Source organism: Trachypithecus francoisi, unplaced genomic scaffold (assembly GCF_009764315.1).
Source record: "Trachypithecus francoisi isolate TF-2019V2 unplaced genomic scaffold, Tfra_2.0 Lachesis_group0, whole genome shotgun sequence".
Classification (NCBI taxonomy): domain Eukaryota; kingdom Metazoa; phylum Chordata; class Mammalia; order Primates; family Cercopithecidae; genus Trachypithecus; species Trachypithecus francoisi.
In genome coordinates this window covers 119,735,582-119,755,016 of record NW_022681453.1, presented here as the reverse complement: position 1 = coordinate 119,755,016, position 19,435 = coordinate 119,735,582, and the positions used below count along the sequence as shown (strand labels likewise).

Below are 19,435 nucleotides of genomic sequence, written 5' to 3'. Positions count from 1 at the left end.
AGAATGTCAAAATGGGAGATTTAATCATCTTTGTCAATAAAGAAAGGAGTGTGTATTACAAAGAAAAACCATTAATATATTCATTTATAATATTAGTAATTAGTAGATTTCCCTAATTGGAATCACTTAAAGAAATGGTAATTTGATGTATAACTAAACATTGAATCCAGTATTGATATAATTCCCATATCAAAGTCCATATCCAATTCAAATTTTGACTTTAAACTTGCAAACTGTAGTATATAACCTGGTGGTTTAGCTGGCCTGGACATTATCTACATAAACACAATGTCCATTGTGGAACTCCCACTAATTCTGTTAATTTAGCAAAGGAAAATCAGAGACAATATTTAGAAGTCCTACAATGTCATAAAGCATAGGAATAACAATCAATATTTCTCTTTTGGTAAAAGGGCTACAAAGGACTTAGTAGGTAAAATATTGTTATCTGGATGTAATTTAATACTTCCACAGATCAAAAAATTATGATGTTAATATGGGTAATTTTAATACCTGATATACAAATGGTCTTGATTTTTCTGTCAAATGTCCCTCTAATTCTAAAACTCTAACATCAAAAATCCCTCTAGTTTTCAGACTCTAAAAGAAATAAGGGTATGATTTTATTATCCAGTCAAATTACATAATGGAATTCAGTATACTATATTTCAGTTCATTTTTTAAATTCCTGTATAATTTGCTATGTGAAGGCAGCATAAAAAATAATAGAATGCAGACAGACACTTACTTCCATACAATAAGGCTACTCAAAATATTAGTTTCAGTATGTATTTACCTTTCTGGCTCTTTTCCTTAAAACCTGAACAGTGACTGGAACATGGTTTACACTCAAAACTTGTTGCTGAATGAATCATAAGTAATTTCCAACAGGTAGAACAGAGGCAAGTGTATTCATTATACCTTTCAAAACTAATAATTCTAAAATACATCTCGGCCAGGCGCGGTGACTCACTCCTGTAATGCCAGCTCTCTGGGGGGCTGAGGCAGGCAGATCACTTGAGGTCAGGAGTTCAAGATCAGCCTGGCCAACATAGTGAAATCCATCTCTACTAAAAATACAAAAATTAGCCACGCGTGGTGGTGCATACCTGTAGTCCCAGCTACCTGGGAGGCTGAGGCAGGAGAATTGCTTGAACTTGGGAGGCGGAGGTTGCAGAGAACCGAGATAATGCCACTGCACTTCAGCCTGGGTGCCAGAGTGAGACTCCGCCCCCCCAAAAAATAAAATAAAATAAAATAAAATAAACCTCACCCAAGTAACACAGCGAATGGAAAAAAACATGTGAAACTCAACACGCCGCTCTTGAACCACCATCACCAATCCTCCACCCTCCCCTCCAGTATTAGACAGACAGATGTGTAGGGCCTCACATCTACATCTTTGGTTTCTGAACCTTGATAACTTTTCTACAAGAGAGCTGATAGCTGATATTTTGGTTCACAGACTCCAAAAGATAATAGGGCCAACACTGTATTATTTTTTAAGAGAAAATGTCAAGAACGAAAAATGAAAATGTCAAAAGATAGGTTGATATACTATATTACTTAAAGACTATTTTGTTGGGAGAACTGACCAAGTGATTTACTAACAGCTTTTACCAAACAGACTCGGGATTACAATGTAGATGAAAAAATAAATGGGAATTTATTTCACGTTCACTCTATCCAGGCATTTGACAGATGAAAGAAAAAATGGAAAGACACAGTCTACAAAGATGAGGATCTTTTTTCAGATTTTCAAATTATAAAAAAAAAAAAAATGGGGGGAAATTGTTTTCAAATGCCCTACTTACCTATCTCTATGCTGTTATTACATAAACTGCCTTTTGTTCCTGATCACATCTGCCTAATGTAGAAACTGTAAGATTCTGTATATTTGATGTTCAACTGGGATACAGGCACAGAAGTTGGTGGAGGGTGATCCTTGATATATTCAGGTCACAAGAGATGTAGATCTCATTCATGAACCTTAGGTATGATTAGGTTCTCTGGAAGCTCCTGAGGAAATGTTGTTTAGCCACTTTATTAACATTGATTTATTCTGTAAACATTTACTGAGTGCCTATTATGTGTCAGTTATTTACTTAGGTGCTGAATATATAAAGGTAAATGATAATGGTGAGTATTACTTACCATTATGGAGAAGTCTGCAATGGATAAAGAGTAATTAACTTAGTAAGAAAGTCAAAGAAATGTAGAAAAAATAAATGTTCTCCATTGCTCAAGAAGGCATTTCACTGCATGCTTCTAAAGATTCAGTAATCATACTTATTTTTGATGGTTATTTGATGCATGTTAACTGATAATACTCCTTTGGATGAAGAACATGGAAGACTTGAAGCCCTAGGAGACTCCCTTCTAAAGGTTCTTATTTTATGGATGATCCATTAAATGTTTTATTTGAATCCCCCACTGTAATACTATAAATTCTGTCTTCCTAAACCAGGTAATGTCATACTCAAATTTCAGAGTAAAATATACTTGAACATAGATCCTGATTTTTAGTGTGTTTTCATTACTAGCTCTATAAAGAAGATAGAGAATATAATATTTCTTTCTGACTACATACTTTTCAGTGTTGTGACAATATAGCAAATCTTTTAAGTAATTATTTCATAAATTATTTGTCATGTCAAGAAAGAGGTGTTTGTTGTTCACTTGAGATAATTCTGTAATTTAATATTTTTCACATTTAGTTGTAGAATTGATTGCAATTTTGGGGGTAAAACATGAAAGATAATATTTGAGTTGTTTTCTGTTTGACTTCTCTAAACCTCATTTTCTTCTGCTGTGCCATATACATGCTGAGATTTCAAGTAATATTTGAGAATGATTTCTTGTTGTTATTTCCCTGAAGTTAGGTTTTACTTTCATGCTTTTGCAAAAACATACTTTGCTAGTGTTTTGGCAGAGCTATATGCTTTGTTTGGCAATAATATATGGGAATTTTCTTATTTCAAAGTCCAACACCTTTATTTCTAATTTTATGCTCTAATACTTTATAAAGTAGTTCTTTTTCTCCAGTGTAAATTAAATTGGGTTATTCCGTTTTTCTATCTTGATTATCTATTGAAGATATTTAAACTACATGAACTTTTTAATTCTTTTCAATAAGCAGAGGACTATTATACTTCATTTTAGTTTTAATTTAATTCTAATGATCAATCTTTTGTAGCAAGTCAGTTGACCAAATAAGACAAAACTACTAAGATTTCACTGAATCTCTGTATAGTGACAGCACTGTTGCATAAGTTTTCTTTCCATTCTCATTTTTTACCTACCCAGAATTTAAGTTACTAGATTAAGATTTAGTACTATGCCAACAGCCTATGTTTAAAGAAGCTGTAAGAAGCAACAATATGGAACACTTGTTGATTTTTCTGTAAATCTGTTACTAAGAACACAGATTGTTACATTATAGGGCATCTTTGGATAAGCTCATCTTTCTGATTGTAGCCCAAGAAATACTTGAGATGAACAACTGCTTGTTTAATACTGGCTATGTGACCCTCTTTTCATTAGCTACCTGCAAATTTAGATGTGTAGTCCATCTCAATCAAACTTTTAGGATCTTAAGATATAATATTTGTATACTAACCTCATCCAGCCTTCATCTTAACTATCTCTACTTTTAATCTTGCTTCCACATTCAGTTATTTTTGTTGTCATTTTAACTGTGGTAAAATATACATAACATAAAATGTACGATCTTACCCAGTGTTAAGTGTACAGTTCAATTGTGTTAAGTACTTTCACATTGTGCAAGCAATCTCCAGAACTCTTCTAATCTTGCAAAACTAAAAGTCTATGCCCATTAAATAACAAATCCCTGTTCCCCTTTCCTCCTGTCCCCTGGCAATCACCATTCTACTTCCTGTCTTCATACATTTGACTACTCCAGGTACCTCATAAAAATGGAAGCATATAGTGTTTCTCTTTTTGTGTCTGACTTATTTCACAAAGTATAACGTCTGAAATTCATTCATGTTGTAGCATGTGTCTTAATTTCCTTGCTTTATAAGGCTGAAGAGTATTCCATTGTATGTTAGGTACCATATTTTGTTAATCCATTCATCCATGAATGGACGTTGGGCTGCTTCTACCTTTTGATTATTATGAATAATGCTGCTTTGAATATGGGGATACAAATGCTTCTTGGAGACTCCAATTTCAATTAATTTAGGTATATACACAGGAGTGGAATTGCTGGTTCATGTAGTAATTCTATTTTTAACTTTTTGAGGAACTTTCATACTTTGTTCCACAGTGGGTGCATTGTTTTACAATTCCACAAACAGTGCACAAGCATTCTAATTTCTCCACATCCTTGCCAACACTTTTTCTTTCTGATTTTTTATAGTGGCTCTTCTAATGGATGTGAGATGGTATCTTATGGTGGTTTTGGTTTGAACTTCCCTAACAGTTAGTGATGTAAATATCTTTTCATATGCTTATTGGCCCTTGGTATATCATCTTTGGAAAAATGTCTATTAAAGTTCTTTGTCCATTTTTAACAGGGCTACCTTTTAAATTGTTATTGACTCAGAGGAGTTTCTTATATGTTCTGGATATTAACCCTGTGTCAGATATATGATTTGCAAATATTTTCTCCCATTCTGTGGGTTGCTGCATTACACTGTTTACATTGCCCTTTGACGAATAGAAGTTTTTAATTTTGATACAGTCCGATTTGTGTATTTTTATTTGTTTCCTGTGAGTTATTTTTGCTTTCATTTAACTTCATAAGTATTTTATAAACTACCTTAATCCCTTCCTAGGACAGAAGATAGATAGATAGATAGATAGATAGATAGATAGATAGATAGATAGTAACCACTGTCTCTTCAATATTAGGCATCCTGTCAATTACCTGTGATATCTTAATTTTCCCATTGTTATGAATGTTTTTCAAATTTATTAATGGCATGAATATAACAAATAGGTCCTACACATCTGAACAAAAGCTATCCATAATTTCTGAATGTGGTGGCATGCACCTGTGGTCCCAGCTACTAAGGTTGAGGCTGCAGTAAACCATAATCACACCATTGCACTCTAGCCTTAGCAACAGAGCAAAACTCTGTATAAAAATAAAAATAAAAATCTATCCTTGTGGGGAGACAATTACCCGTGTGTATAGCATTTTTGCGTATCTTGTGACCAAGGCACTGACTGGTCTTTGCTCCAGACTATCTTTTCAAAGATGGTTGTATGGCAAACAGCCTTGGAAGAAAAGACAAGTCTTGTTACAGCCTTGCCAGATGTGGTGCTTCCCCTTAGAGCGAAAGATAGGCAAGCTTAGAGCCCATCACAAAATATTCACATTCTCTAAACTCATATTTTTCTCATGTGGTACAACCTACTGCATGTGAAGGTGTCACCTGACCTTCCTTGCATCACCATCTGGGATCTATAGTTCAGAGAACCGGAAAAAAAAAAAAGGAATAAAAAAAACCTCTGATTACTGTTATTGCTGTGAACAATAAACTGTCCTTTGTCTCTGACCCTGGAGGCTCATATCTTCTACCAGCTTCCATAAAACTGTTTCAAGCTAACTTGTTAGTTTGCAAGTAGGGAAAAAATCTCTGGCTCTTCACAGTGCTGGATAATGCATTATAAGAAATTTTTGTGAATATACTTCAAAGTCATTTAGCCTAATCTCCCACTCAGTGAGGAATTTCTTCTATATGTCCTGACAGATGGCATTCTAAATATCATTTAAATGTTTCCAGTAAAAGGAAACTCTCCTGAAAGCCTGTTGCATCACTGGTTAGTAAGTTCCCCCTTTTGTTGAACTGAGCTATTTGTAGCATTATAACTGGTTTTTGCCTGGCCTCATCTGATATTACATTGAATAATTCTTCTATATTCCATATGGAAGGAAGGACTTTGTATTTGAATATATTTACTGTGGCTCTGACTGATATTATTTTACTCTCTAAGTATATTTATTTCATTCCATATTCTTCACACACTATGTTTTCCAGATCACTCATTCTAGATACCCTCCAATATGGCAATAATCTTCACAGATGCTCAGAACTATAGATGAATTCAATGGACTATATGACTAAGGCACAATTCAGTGAAAACACCACTTATTATTTGAAAATAATGCGTTATATTGATTTAGCACAAAATTTTATGTGCAATTTTTGTAGTTCTATTATATTATCATATCATTTAGCTTCCAGTTAGTTAAAATATTCCGATTTTTTCCATGTGATCAAACTCAAGCCATGATTATCTTTATAAAATGATTGTTTATAATTTATAACATAAGATTTTTTATTTTTAAACAGTCCATATTATTTTAAATTTTGCTTCTGTCATCAGTTATATGAGTTCCTGTTTCAGTAAAATTTATGCCATTTGAAAATTTTATTGACATCCTTTCAATTTCTTAATCTTAGTTCACTAATGAAAATAAGGTCCACAAAAAGGGCTAAAGACATTTCATTAGATTCCTTATTTCATAATAACACAGGCCATACTTACATAGCATTAATCAGATATTCAATTGGTTATAATCTACGGAATGATGCCATTATCCAGCATAAATGTCATCATCTTGTCTGTAAAGTTATCATGATTTGCTGAAATTAAAACATTCCATGTTCCTGACTTTCTCTAGATCTACCACCTATTTCTATTTTAACAATGTCAGCAAGTTATTAGAAGAATAACAGGAATGTTTTCTCGGGAGGATGAAACAATCATTACTTTGCTAACAGTTAGACAACATAATGGTAACTAGACAGGCATCTTTGCCTAAATAAGAAATTGAAAAAAGAAAGAAAGAAGAAAGATGGAAAGTAAGAAATTCCTTCCCTAATTCCTAGTCTCATATAAAGCTAAAGTCTGAAGTGCCTGGGGTAGTGATAGCAGACATTCACATTCTCAGCACCCAGGCAAAAATCCATAGCTTTTGATTGAGAAGTAGAAGCAAAACATAACGTCTCTGGGGAAGAAGTCAGAAATTATCCTGCCCCCATGGCCACTGAAGGAAGGGTAAAGCATAAACCTTCTGCTGTGGGGAAGAGATAAAAAGAGATAGAAACCACTCTTGGGCCCGGGGAAGATACCAAGAGGAGTTTTGCTACCACCAGACAAGAAGCAGAAAACACTCTCTAAAATGAGACCAAGCACATGTTCAGTGCAGGGTTCGCCTGCTATGAAGAAGAGTCCCAGAATGAGGAGGAAAAGGAGAGAGAGAGAATGGGACAGAGATAAAAAAACAAGAATTTTCCAAAATTAAAGGGAAAACAATAAAATTCAAGTCCAAGAAGCTTAGAGAATTCTGAGGGAAGTAAAAACAAAACAACAGCAACAACAAAAAAAAATGGTACTGGAGGTGACAAACAGTACAACAGGCAAAGAAAATAAACAAATGTTATAGACTAGAAAGAAAGAAGTAAGTCATCTTTATTTGCAGAAGATGTAGTCATCTATGTAGAAAATCCCAAAGTATTTTTGGAAACACTTTTGGAACTAATAATTAAGCTTAGTTGTATGATGTAGCAGAATACAAGGTCAACATAAGAAATCAATTATGTTTCTATAAATTAGCAATGAACAATCAGAACTGAAATTTTAAAATCATTGCCAATTATAAGGGCAACAAAAAATGTCAAATGTTTGGAATAAATCTAATGAACTTTGTGTAAGATTTTCATGCTGAAAACTACAAAACATTGATGAGAAATTAAATAAAGCCTTAATTATGGAGAAAAGTGCTATATTTATCGAGCAGATGACTCAATATTAAGATGTCAGTAGATCCTATAGTTTTCTATAGACTTATCAAAACCCAGCAGACATTTAACCAATTAACAGGCTACATAGCATTAATCAGATATTCAATATGTGATATTCAATATTCAATATGTGATATTCAATATGTGATATTCAGATATTCAATATTCAAGATTTCTTAAATGTAAATGGAAAAGTACAGAATTTCAATGAGCCCAAACAATGTTAGGGGGAAAAAAAAGAACAAAGTTGGGAGGACTTAAACTACCTGATTTAAAGGTTTATTATAAATCTATAGTAGTCAAGACTGTAATAAAGGCATAGGATAGACAAATAAATCAACAGAACAGAATATTCCATTCAGAAATTGACTCACATATATATGGTTAATTGATTTTTGATAATCATGTCAAAGTTATTCAATAGAGAAAGAATAGTCTTGAATTAGTGGTGCCAGGAAAATTGTAGATTTATAATCAAAAATAACATGTCTTTATCTTTACTTCACACCATAAACAAATTCAACTCAAATAGTTTATAAATGTTAAAACTATCAAACTTTTTGAAGAAAATAGGAAAGAAATTCTTTGTCACCTTGGATTAAGCAAAATTTTCTTAAATAGTATATTTTAAAGGTATAAACGGTAAAAGAAAAACAGTCGATAAGTTGGACATCATCAAAAATCTGCTCTTCAAAAGAAACTATTGAGAATATTAAAAGACAAGCCACAGACTCAGAGAAAAATATTTGCAGTATATGTATCTTAAAAAGAATTTGCATCCAAAATACATAAAGAACTCTTATAACACAATAATAAGGAAACTGCCCAGTTTTTTAAAATGGCAAAAGATTAACAAGGACTTCACAAAAGAATATATACAAATGGCCAATAACCACATGAAAAGATCCTCAGCATCTTTAGTTACTAGGGGAATGCAAACTAAAGCCACAGTGAGATACCATCTACACCTATTACAGTCGCTAAAACTTTAAACACACACATTCATACATGCTGATCATACCAGTTCTGGGGAGGATGCAAAACAACTGGAACTTTCATGCATTGTTGGTGAGAATGCAGGATAGTACAACAGCTTTGGAAAGACGTTTAGGAGTTTCTTACAAAGTTGAAAATATGCTTAGACTAGGACCCAATATTCTCACTCCCTGGTATTTTACCATAAGAAATGGAAGTTTATATCAAAAGATTTATATATGAATGTTTACAGCAACAGAAACAAAAGAATGTTCATCAGTTGGTGAATGAATAAACAAATTGTGGAAAATGCTAATAGTTAAGCAGTAAAAGGAAGCAAACTATTGATACATACGATAATATGGATGAATCTCAAAACCATTATTCTAAATGAAAGAAGCCTTACATATAGGGTATATACTATATTACTCCATTTACATGATATTCTAGAGAAGGTAAAACTATAAAGTTGGAAAATAGATCAGTGGTTGCCAGAACTAGGCGTAAGGGAAGAAAACTGATTAAAAAGGAAAGTGAGAGAACTGTTTAGCACGGTTGTAAATTTCTGTATCTCTGTTGTGTTGATGGCTATGTATTTGTCAAAACAGACCAACCCATACACTTTTAAAAAGTGAATATGACTGTATATAAATTAAAACTGACTTAAATAAAAATATGTTGGAAAAAATTTAACTTTCTGAAAAGTATTATAGAACATGAATATAAACAATAAGAATATTGCCTTTGAAAACAAGCTGGGTTTAAAATGGTAATAATCACCATTAAAATTTACTTCTCAAAAGACTTCCCAAGGAATTTGAATGAAGTAAAGGTGTCTAGAAGTTTTATTTAAATCATTAAAAATTTAACGTCATCTCCAGTGATTTCAGACTAACAATACCTTAGAAATGAATATATTATTTCTTCTACATGCCATTAAAATATTTTTAACACTGAACCATTTATTAATTTTGATATATATCAGAAGAAGAAATTGTGCAAGATATTCTCTATTTACATTGTAATAAAATGGGAAATTAACAGTAAAAGTTATATGAAAAAAACCCTTTTGAAATTGAACAATGCTGTCCTAAATAATTAAGAGGAATTAAAATCTATAATTAGAGACTAGGAGAGAAAACTATAACGAGAATAAAATATACCCTTTCATTCTTCAGGATACGGTCAAAGCTAAAATTAGTTTAAAAATTCAAACCTTTAAATGCTTTCTTTAAAAAGAAAACATGAATTTTCTATATGTCAAGAAATAAGAGAAATAATAAAAATAAATTTCAGAGAGGACAAATATTGATTAATAAGTATAAAAACAGAAATGAATAAATCAAAAGACAAAAAGTAGAATTGATAGCTAAACCTAATATAAGTTTGATTGAAAAGACAAAATATAAAACCTCTAGCAACTTAATTTTAGTATACTATTTCATAAAAATCATAGTATTATTTTTTAAATGAATTTTTATATTGTTCACTTCCTATCCTGGATGTAGTTTTGTTTTATTTTATTATTCACTTTCTCAATCCTTGGCTTTAATATTCTGTATTAAATTTAATACTTTTTTTTGAATCACCAATTAACCTAATTCATCAATACAAAAGATCAAAGGAAAGTCCACAAGATCATTTTGATAGATTCAAAGAATATTTTAAAAAATTATTTACTTCTGGTAACTCTTGGAAAATAATACATAGAATGATACTTCTTTTTTTCTTAAATTGATTGATAATAATAATTATCAATGAAATATTGAAACACCCTTAGCTCACCTTACTTATCTAAATTATTTTATTGAAAAATTTAGCCTATGTAGTAAGAAAAAAAATAGTTGTAAATATTGAAAAGCAGTAACCAAACATCATTATTTGCAGATGATGTAAATAAAATTAAATTATTGCAATATTAAGTTATAAGGATACAAAATAAATATTTTTTAAAATACATGTTTAAATGCTATGCTATCAATAAGAGTTTGGAAAATATAATAGAAAAAATCCCATACCTATTGTGCATACATGTAGTGTTTCTCCAACCTTAATGTGCATACAGATCAACTAAGAATCTTGTTAAAATGTGATTCAGTAAGTTTGAGGTAGGAATCAAGATTTCACATTTTTAGTAAACTCCCAGGTCCTGATGCTGATTATACTCACAGTAATATATGTATTTATTCTATACATTTTATATAACTCTTAAGCTTTAAAATTCTACATGAGAATATATATGCAAATACATATGTGTATATATACATAGATCTGTGAATATAGATATACTGACATATATTCTCATACAGAATTTTTAAACTTAAGAATTAACAAAAAATTAGTAAAACTTCTATTTTTAAAAAAGTTAAAATACTACAAGAAAATAGTAAAACTTCTATCTTAAAACAAGGTTTAAAATATTACTGGGAGACACAAAAGAATATTTGAATAAAGAAGAGAAATGCCACATTCCTGGAGGGGAAGACAATAATATAAAAATGTCTATTCTTCCTAAATTTTAATCTAATGCCTTTAGTTTAATACCAATAAAAGTCACCACATGATGTTTTTGTAGCTAGAAGAAATAAAAATTATAAAGTTCAACAGGAAGAATACATATGCCATATTAACTAACAAATGTATTCACAAAGAGGACATTAGGCAGTTGTTTCCCTTCTGGAAATTAAAAATCTATTATCAAATAAAGATAATTAGGACATTTTCTGTCACAGAATTATTCAGGTCAAAAGCATGGGCTACAAAGCCCAGCTGTAGACCCAAGTGTACATATGAACTTAGTGTATAATAAAGATGGCATATCAGATCATGACAGAAGGATGCATTATTTATCAAGTGAACTGGGAAACCTGAGATGATTACCAAAATAGACTTATATTCCAGCCTCACCACTATACAAATTTAGGACTTAATAAAATACTCCCCCACCCCTGGCCACACACACACACACACGTACATCAAATCATGTGAACTGTAATATAAGAGATAAATTTTAAAGTATCCACAAGTAGAAATCATAAAAAGCACAAGATTTACCACAGGTAACAAATTTGTTTTAAAAATAAGCTTTCATCTATTATAATATATATTATTTTACAGGATCCCATTGTTTTAGAATGGGGTGAATCAATGGAGTAAGCAATCATTGCCCATTACTGACTCTTTTTCTTTTGACTAAAATTCAATGACATCTATCATTTAGTTAGTCTCTAACATGGTTCTTCTTTTTTACCAAAAGCCCTATCAGCATAGCTAAATCAGAGTTTTTCCTCTGTGATAAAATCAGACCAATCAGCTCTGAGATTGTTCTCTGATTACAATTGTAGTTTTGTTGTTGTTGTTGTTTTGTTTTTCACTGTAACTGCAGTGAGATTGTCCATTTTGGTCACAGGCTGCCTCCTGCAGTTTTCCAAATGGCATCAAATGACAAATGATTAAGAACTTTTCAAAAGACAGATCATTTCCCCTACAAGTTGAACATGACGTAAAATATATCTTTAAAAGGTATGTCATTTTAGAAAGCATCAATAAATTAATAAAAGTATAAAAGCTAGGCTTTACAACTGCCTCTAGCATTTCCTTGCCAAATATCTAACAGGCGCATATGATAAGCACACAGTGAATACTGCAATAATTATAAAAGTCAAAAATAATAAATTGCCAAATAAAATATTTCATCTCAAATCACCAAATATTATTTTTTAATTACACTTTCAGAGTAGAGACTGGATCTGGGTCTTCCTTGGGTTCCTCTTATGAAGCCACGAATCACGTGGTTTAGGGCACTAGCCCTCACCACTCACAAAAATCTTCTCTGCCTACATCCAAAGCAAGTGTGATGCCTTCTCCCCTCTCTCCTCTCTCTCTTTTGGTAAACTCTTTCTTCACTACCCCTCCTTCCCACCACACCTCATCCTTCTCTCCAATCTAATCTACTTTTGTCAGAAGAACTTGTCTGACAGAGCAAGATTCTTGGAGGATAGCTCAGCAAAGCGAAAGCATTGCATCATAGGCAAAGAGAGGCCAAAGACTGGAAACATCCATTCAGTAAGGATTTTGTTCCATCAAATTTGTAGATGCTAACTAAATATGCATGAGTGAATAAAGTAATAGGGGAGTACACCTCATAGGCTTGTGGAAGAAATAAATAAATAAAGTAATAGGGGAGAATTAGCTATCATGTGGAAGAAAATTGTCAGAATCAGAAAACCCAGTCCCTGGACAGCATTCTGCTTCAGCTACTCTGACTTACCTTTACAAAATTGCTTCCATAGGGACAAAATATATAAACATGATTTTCAAACATTCTTTTTCTGAAGTAATAAAAAGTATTCATGGTAAGTATTAGTATTATAGTTTTGATATTAGTATTATAGTATTGATATTGTCTTGATATTAAGTGAACTCATGTGATCGTTTTAAAATTTCCAACATTTTAATCAGAATACACCAAAGCAAACAATCTGTGTTCTGGAGGGATTAATATATTCATTTGCAAAAATCCTTGTCATAGAGTACTGTAAAACCTCATTAACTAAGACCCTTCTAATTCAGAAATCACCACAGGAAAGGCAGTGTGGTATAATACAATGCTGTGTGGCTAGACATGGAGAACCAATAAACTTAAGACAGCTCTTTAACTAGTTATGCATGATTTTAGAAAGTTCCCTTTTCCTCTACTTTCTGCTCATTTGTGTTTGCAGTGAGCTAATTTATACAATCGATCCATCTCATCATCATACAATTCTATGATTATCCATAAGCCAGATAGATTTTTTTCTACTTTATTCTTTTTATATGCAGTGTTTCTGGGAATGGAATTATTTTTGTCTGCATGTTTTTAATGTGGAATACCTGAAGAGCCCTGAGAGGTCACACGAGTTTCCTAAATTTAGGCAATTATGATTATGTACATTTTTCTGGACACAGGTTCAGACTTTTTATCTGGTTCCCGAAAGCTCTGTATGCCTCTCAAAAAAAAAAGGTTAAGAACCACTTACTTTAATAATGAACTAATTCCAAATGATTCCCATCAACTTGTAAAAACAGGCTCACAAAATGTTGCTTAATAATCATGTGTTGGTTCTGTAACATTCTGTAGCCCACATTGATAAATACAGTAGAAGCTACATTTCGAACTTTCACTAATGGCTGGGTCCCCATTTGGTGATAGGGCATGGACTGTATCCAGCTAGTTGACCCTGTTATATCAAAAACTTTAAACAACGCCTACCCATAATAGGCTCTCAATGAAGCAAGGAAGTGAAAGGTCTACCCCTTTATCTCTAGGAGAAGAAGGCAGCTAGGGTGATCATTTCACATCTAGGTTTGGATTGAGATTCCAGAACTCTGTGAGATGATGGAAGAATCAACAGGTAAGGACAGTTAGTTCATCTTATCTACAAGTCAAGTCTTGACATTTCAGTCAAGAAAAAACAGAAGTCCAAAGGGAGGAAAGGCCTTGACAAAAGAGTCAAGACCAAGACTAGATCCTTTAACCAATGATACAGGTCTTCTATTACACCCAGCTGGAAGAAGACACAGAACCAATTATGGAATTCAAATGAACATGTCACCCAAATTCCACTTCCTTTTTTTTGAGATGAAGTCTCGCTCTTGTCCCCCAGGCTAGAGTGCAGTGGCGCAATCTCGCTCACTGCAACCTCTGCCTCCCGGGTTCAAGCGATTCTCCTGCTTCAGCCTCCCAAGTAGCTGAGATTACAGGTGCCTGCCACCATGCCTGGTTAATTTTTGTATTTTTAGTAGAGATGGGGTTTCACCATGTTGGCCAAACTGGTCTTGAACTCCTTACCTTGGATGATCCGCCCACCTCGGCCTCCCAAAGTGCTGGGATTACAGGCATGAGCCACTGCGCCCAGCCTCCAGTTCCTTTTTTTTTTTTTAACTGAAATTCAGCAACTAACAACCTCGTTCTTCAGTAAAAGTAGACATACCATAAATAACCTGCTTTTTCCCTGATTTATTAAAATAAAAATTCATTTAAAAACAAATAAAATAGCACCATGTCTTATATGTAACATAAGTTGAATTCAAATTATTTGCCATTGTCATATCTGTAAAAATATCCAGTCCCATAAATAAAATTTCTTTTATAATGCAAACTTAAGTAGTTTTTCAATAATGCTTGTTTGTCTTAACTGCCAAATATGGGGGACGGAGGGGGCAGGGGGAAGGGCTCATTTCACTAGTATCTTTAAAAACACATAGTATATAAAATGGAATGCCTGTGATTTCATTCCAATGCACTTGTAGTAATTGTCTTTTAAAACCCAAATAACATCTGCATTTCTTTTACCTTTTTACAGAAGTATTGTTTTAAACCCAGCCTATTTCCGGAATCATCTTCGTCAAGCGACAGTGTTTAGATGTCTGGAGAGATATTCAGAGGCTGCTCGGTATGTTTGTTTTAACTTTTGTGAGGATTGATTTCAAGTTAAATTAATTTTATTCTCAAATTCTGGTAATAGTATAACAGAACTCTCCATTTCTCTCATGGAATATGATTTTATCCAAATTATTGTCTATCAATGTCAAACCAGCAATTATTGACTATCTTTCTCTTTAACTAAAGCTATTCCATGTTCATAGCTCTTAAAATTCAAACTTCCCAGCCATGAGGTCACTGACAATGATGGAAAAACTTGCACAAAGTAATAGAAATGAGCTTGACCTCTTGCTCTCATGTATGTTCTGGTCTAGATTGTAATAATACATTTCTATAACTATCTCTTGAGCACTGGAGAGGAAATCCAATCATGAGAAAGGATCCCAGAAACCCATTTCTGCAGAAGATGGCATCAGTTAAATAACACCAAGGTTGCTAGACATGTCCTAAAGTATTTTTTTCTTGGACCCCAGTGTATTTTTTTAAAAAGCTAGTGAAGCTTCCCCTAGTATTTGCATCCCAGAACTTAGACTGTGGCAAATAATTATAAGAGTTGTGCAACAGCCTCAATGCTACACTCAGAATTCCTTATCGCCTGTGACAACCCAGACTTTTTTCCTTCCTGGATTAGCTCACAAGACTCCTCTTCCTTTCCATGAGCTCTCTCAAATAATTTTCCTTATTTCCTAATGTAGAGGTGCCTGCTATTTCTTCCTCATCCACTTTACTACCCCAGGAATCTAGCAGGAAAATGTGGTTGGTTTCTAGATTTACTCCAAGCACAAATTCTAAGGATAAATCTGCAAGAATCGAGATGCAGTGCCTAGGTTGCTAGTGACTACTGTCTAGAACGTTTGTAAATAATAATATCTTTGACATTGGAAGCAAGAGTTTGAGTGTATAATAAAATGGCTTCATAAAATTGACACTGTGTCATGCCTGTAATCCCAGCACTTTGGGAGGCCAAGGCAGGTGGATCACCTGAGGTTGGGAGTTTGAGACCAGCCTGACCAACATGGAGAAGCCCTGTCTCTACTAAAAATACAAAAAATTAGCCTGACGTGGGATTACATGCCTGTAATCCCAGCTACTCGGGAGGCTGAGGTAGGACAATCTCTTGAACCCCGGAGGTGGAGGTTGCAGTGAGCTGAGAGTGCGCCGTTGCACTCCAGCCTGGGCAACAAGAGTGAAACTCCATCTCAAAATTGACACTGTGAGGTTTACATGAATTCCATGTTTGTAAGATGTTCCCAGGAGTTGCCTAAACTCAATTAAATAGATATGGAAAGCAGAGTTCATCTCAACTGCTCTCACTTTGCAGTCAACCAACCAATATGCCACATCTTCTTACCTGTGTGAAGGCCCACTTTGAACAGTTTTTAAAAGGTCTTTATCACTCTCTTTTTTTGTGCATTTCCCCCTCTACTATTTCTCCAATGTGTTTTATCTAAGGTATTCACATATTACTTCTTCCTACTTTTTATTTACTCCACTGAAGTGCCTCGGTGGCTCACTTTTTGCCCACACGCATTTCCTAGCTGTATGAATGAGAGAGAATCTAAGAGATGATAATAAGTGTCCTTCTGTTTCACATTCAAATAAACAGGTTTTAATAAAGGTCACTAGCTACAAATGAAGCTAATAAGTTCAGCATTAGCAGGTAACAGCCATCTGCAACATAGGCTCCATTAACGGGTGGTTTATTAATACATCTTGAAGCCAATTGAAAGATCAATGGAAGGCTAGATACAATTTCAGAACTAGATTTCAACTAGTAAAACAGTGCTAGTGGTGTGCTTATACAGACTCTAAAGATCAAATAGTTAAATATTCAGGAATTTGGAACGAGCTAATTGCTAAACTGTAGGAGAAATTAGCAATGCTGGGAGAAGCCACACTACTGAAATTGCAAATGCTACAAATCCAGGTTTGTTTTTTTTTACTTTGGGAGAGCCAGGTTACCAGCATACCATTGGCTATAACATAATTGTATCAAGCCTGTTGGAGCCAAAGTAGTGACATAAATTCTTCATGGATCCCAAAACAAACAACAAGAACTTAAAAATTTGGAATTTGTCAATATTTGCCCTATGAAATTGGCACAGAATATTCCACTGCTTTTCTCATGTATACTGAATTAGGTATATCTGCAGTGAAATAGGCATATCTGCTTAATATCATTTGATGACTGACCTGATAATGCTTCTTGAGAAAATTCCTGATAATTCTTAGTTATGCTGGGGTGGAGTTTCTATAGAGAAGCAATACAATTACTGTCAGGTACAAGTATTTTTCATCTTGGTTTCTTAACAATTATAGCCTTCAATATACAGTATAAGGTCATTCCCCCAAAGAAAGGATGTTATGAACTGTGAACATAAATATCATAGTGTATCTTAGCAGCTAGATATCTAATGTAAATCAACATATATAAAGCAATATATACAGCTTTTTATTTTATTTTATTTTTTTGAGACAGTTCTGCTGCCCAGGTAGGAGTGTAGTGGCACAATCTCAACACTCACTGTAACATCCGCCTCTCAAGTTCAAGCAATTCTCCTGCCTCAGCCTCCTGAGCAGCTGGGTCTATAGGCACACACCACCACACCCAGCTAATTTTCATATTTTCAGTAGAGATGGGGTTTCGTTTCACCGTGTTGGCCAGGCTGGTCTCACACTCCTGACCTCAGGGGATCGCTCACATCAGCCTCACAAAGCAATGGGATTGCAGACATGCGACACTGCACCTGGCCTACAGCATTTATGTTTATCAATCAATCTATCAGGCCTCTTAGAAGGCCTCTATTCAGGCCTCTTACAAGTATTTTATGTTAAAATTCATTGGTAAAGACAACACATCAAGGTTATTTCCTGTAGGATGCTAAGCAGTCATGTTTCTCACATTGAGAGGCACCTACCACATATGAAAAAAAATGCCATTATTATGTGATTTAGGAGATCCTAAAACCGTAATTCAAAAAAAATGCATCAGCCCATATCTTATCCAAGATAAGGGTATATATAACCAGTCCCTGGAAATCAGAATGTTTTAGGTTTGCTGAGCCTAACCACCTTCACCCATGAAGGGATTTCTAGTAAATAGTCCAGAGTGATTCCCAGAACAGCCTCATTTAAAAAGCCCAAACTCTCAACAAGAGAGGCTGAAGAAAATGCTACTCCCTGTGGTTGGAGGGAAGATATCAGGTTTACAATGGACAGATTATTTTATTTTACAGGTCAATATCCTTTCAGTAGCATTCTACCAGAAGAAAGTGTAAGAATACATAAATGATAGAAATTGAACAAAAATGGAGATATTTTATTACGGTTTAGGGTCCGCAGGGATGCTAGGCACTTTGCGGAGATGGCTGGCACTGCTTAAATTGATGAAATCACATTTTCAGACCACAAACTAAGTTAAGATAGCTCTAACCGCCATCCCCAAAAACAAGCCACCTTGTGAAGCCTTAGCTAAAATAGAAACTTGCAAAGCTTTTTAACATCTTTCTGTTTCAATGCATACAGAAAAATCTGTGTTGACATAGAATGAATGTCATCACTCAAATCTGCCTCTCCTCCCCCAACACTCATACTTACACACACACACACACACACACACACACACACACACACAGCCCATTTGGGACTACCTTCATGAGAAGAAAATATTCAAAGACATAAAATCAAAGAAAAGCCAAGACTGTTTTGTGAAGACAACTAATGACTTTTGACAATACAAATATTATGGTGCCTTTATCTCTTTGTGCTCAATGACTAGCACATGGTCTAAAATATGCCAAGCACCAGTTAGGGGGTTGTGAATTAAATCAGCAGGTTTTTGAGTCTGTGGTAATAAGTGGTTGATAACCATTCAGCTATATCAATAAGATATTATATAAAATTATTATTTTTTTTTTTTTTTTGAGACGGAGTCTCGCTGCGTCTCCCAGACTGGAGTGCGGTGGCGTGATCTCAGCTCACTGCACCTCCACCTCCCGGGTTCACACCATTCTCCTGCCTCAGCCTCCTGAGTAGCTGGGACTACAGGTGCCCGCCACCACGTCCGGCTAATTTTTTGTATTTTTAGTAGAGACGGGGTTTCACCGTGTTAGCCAGGATGGTCTTGATCTCCTGACCTGGTGATCCACCCGCCTCAGCCTCCCAAAGTGCTGGGATTACAGGCATGAGCCACCACGTCCAGCCATAAAATTCTTTGTAAAACCCTGATTGAAAGATAAATATGAGAAGTGTGCTCATA

The 19,435-nt window shown here is 34.2% G+C and overlaps 1 protein-coding gene across 2 annotated transcripts in view; it reads left to right on the top strand.

The window, feature by feature from the left end:
* SPATA16 (spermatogenesis associated 16) overlaps positions 1-19,435 on the top strand; it is a 257,900-nt gene that overhangs the window by 109,064 nt on the left and 129,401 nt on the right. For both annotated transcript variants that reach the window (XM_033211730.1, XM_033211731.1), the window contains one exon: positions 15,098-15,187. In XM_033211730.1, coding sequence (XP_033067621.1) covers positions 15,098-15,187 — 90 coding nt within the window. The remainder of the gene's footprint in view (positions 1-15,097; positions 15,188-19,435) is intronic.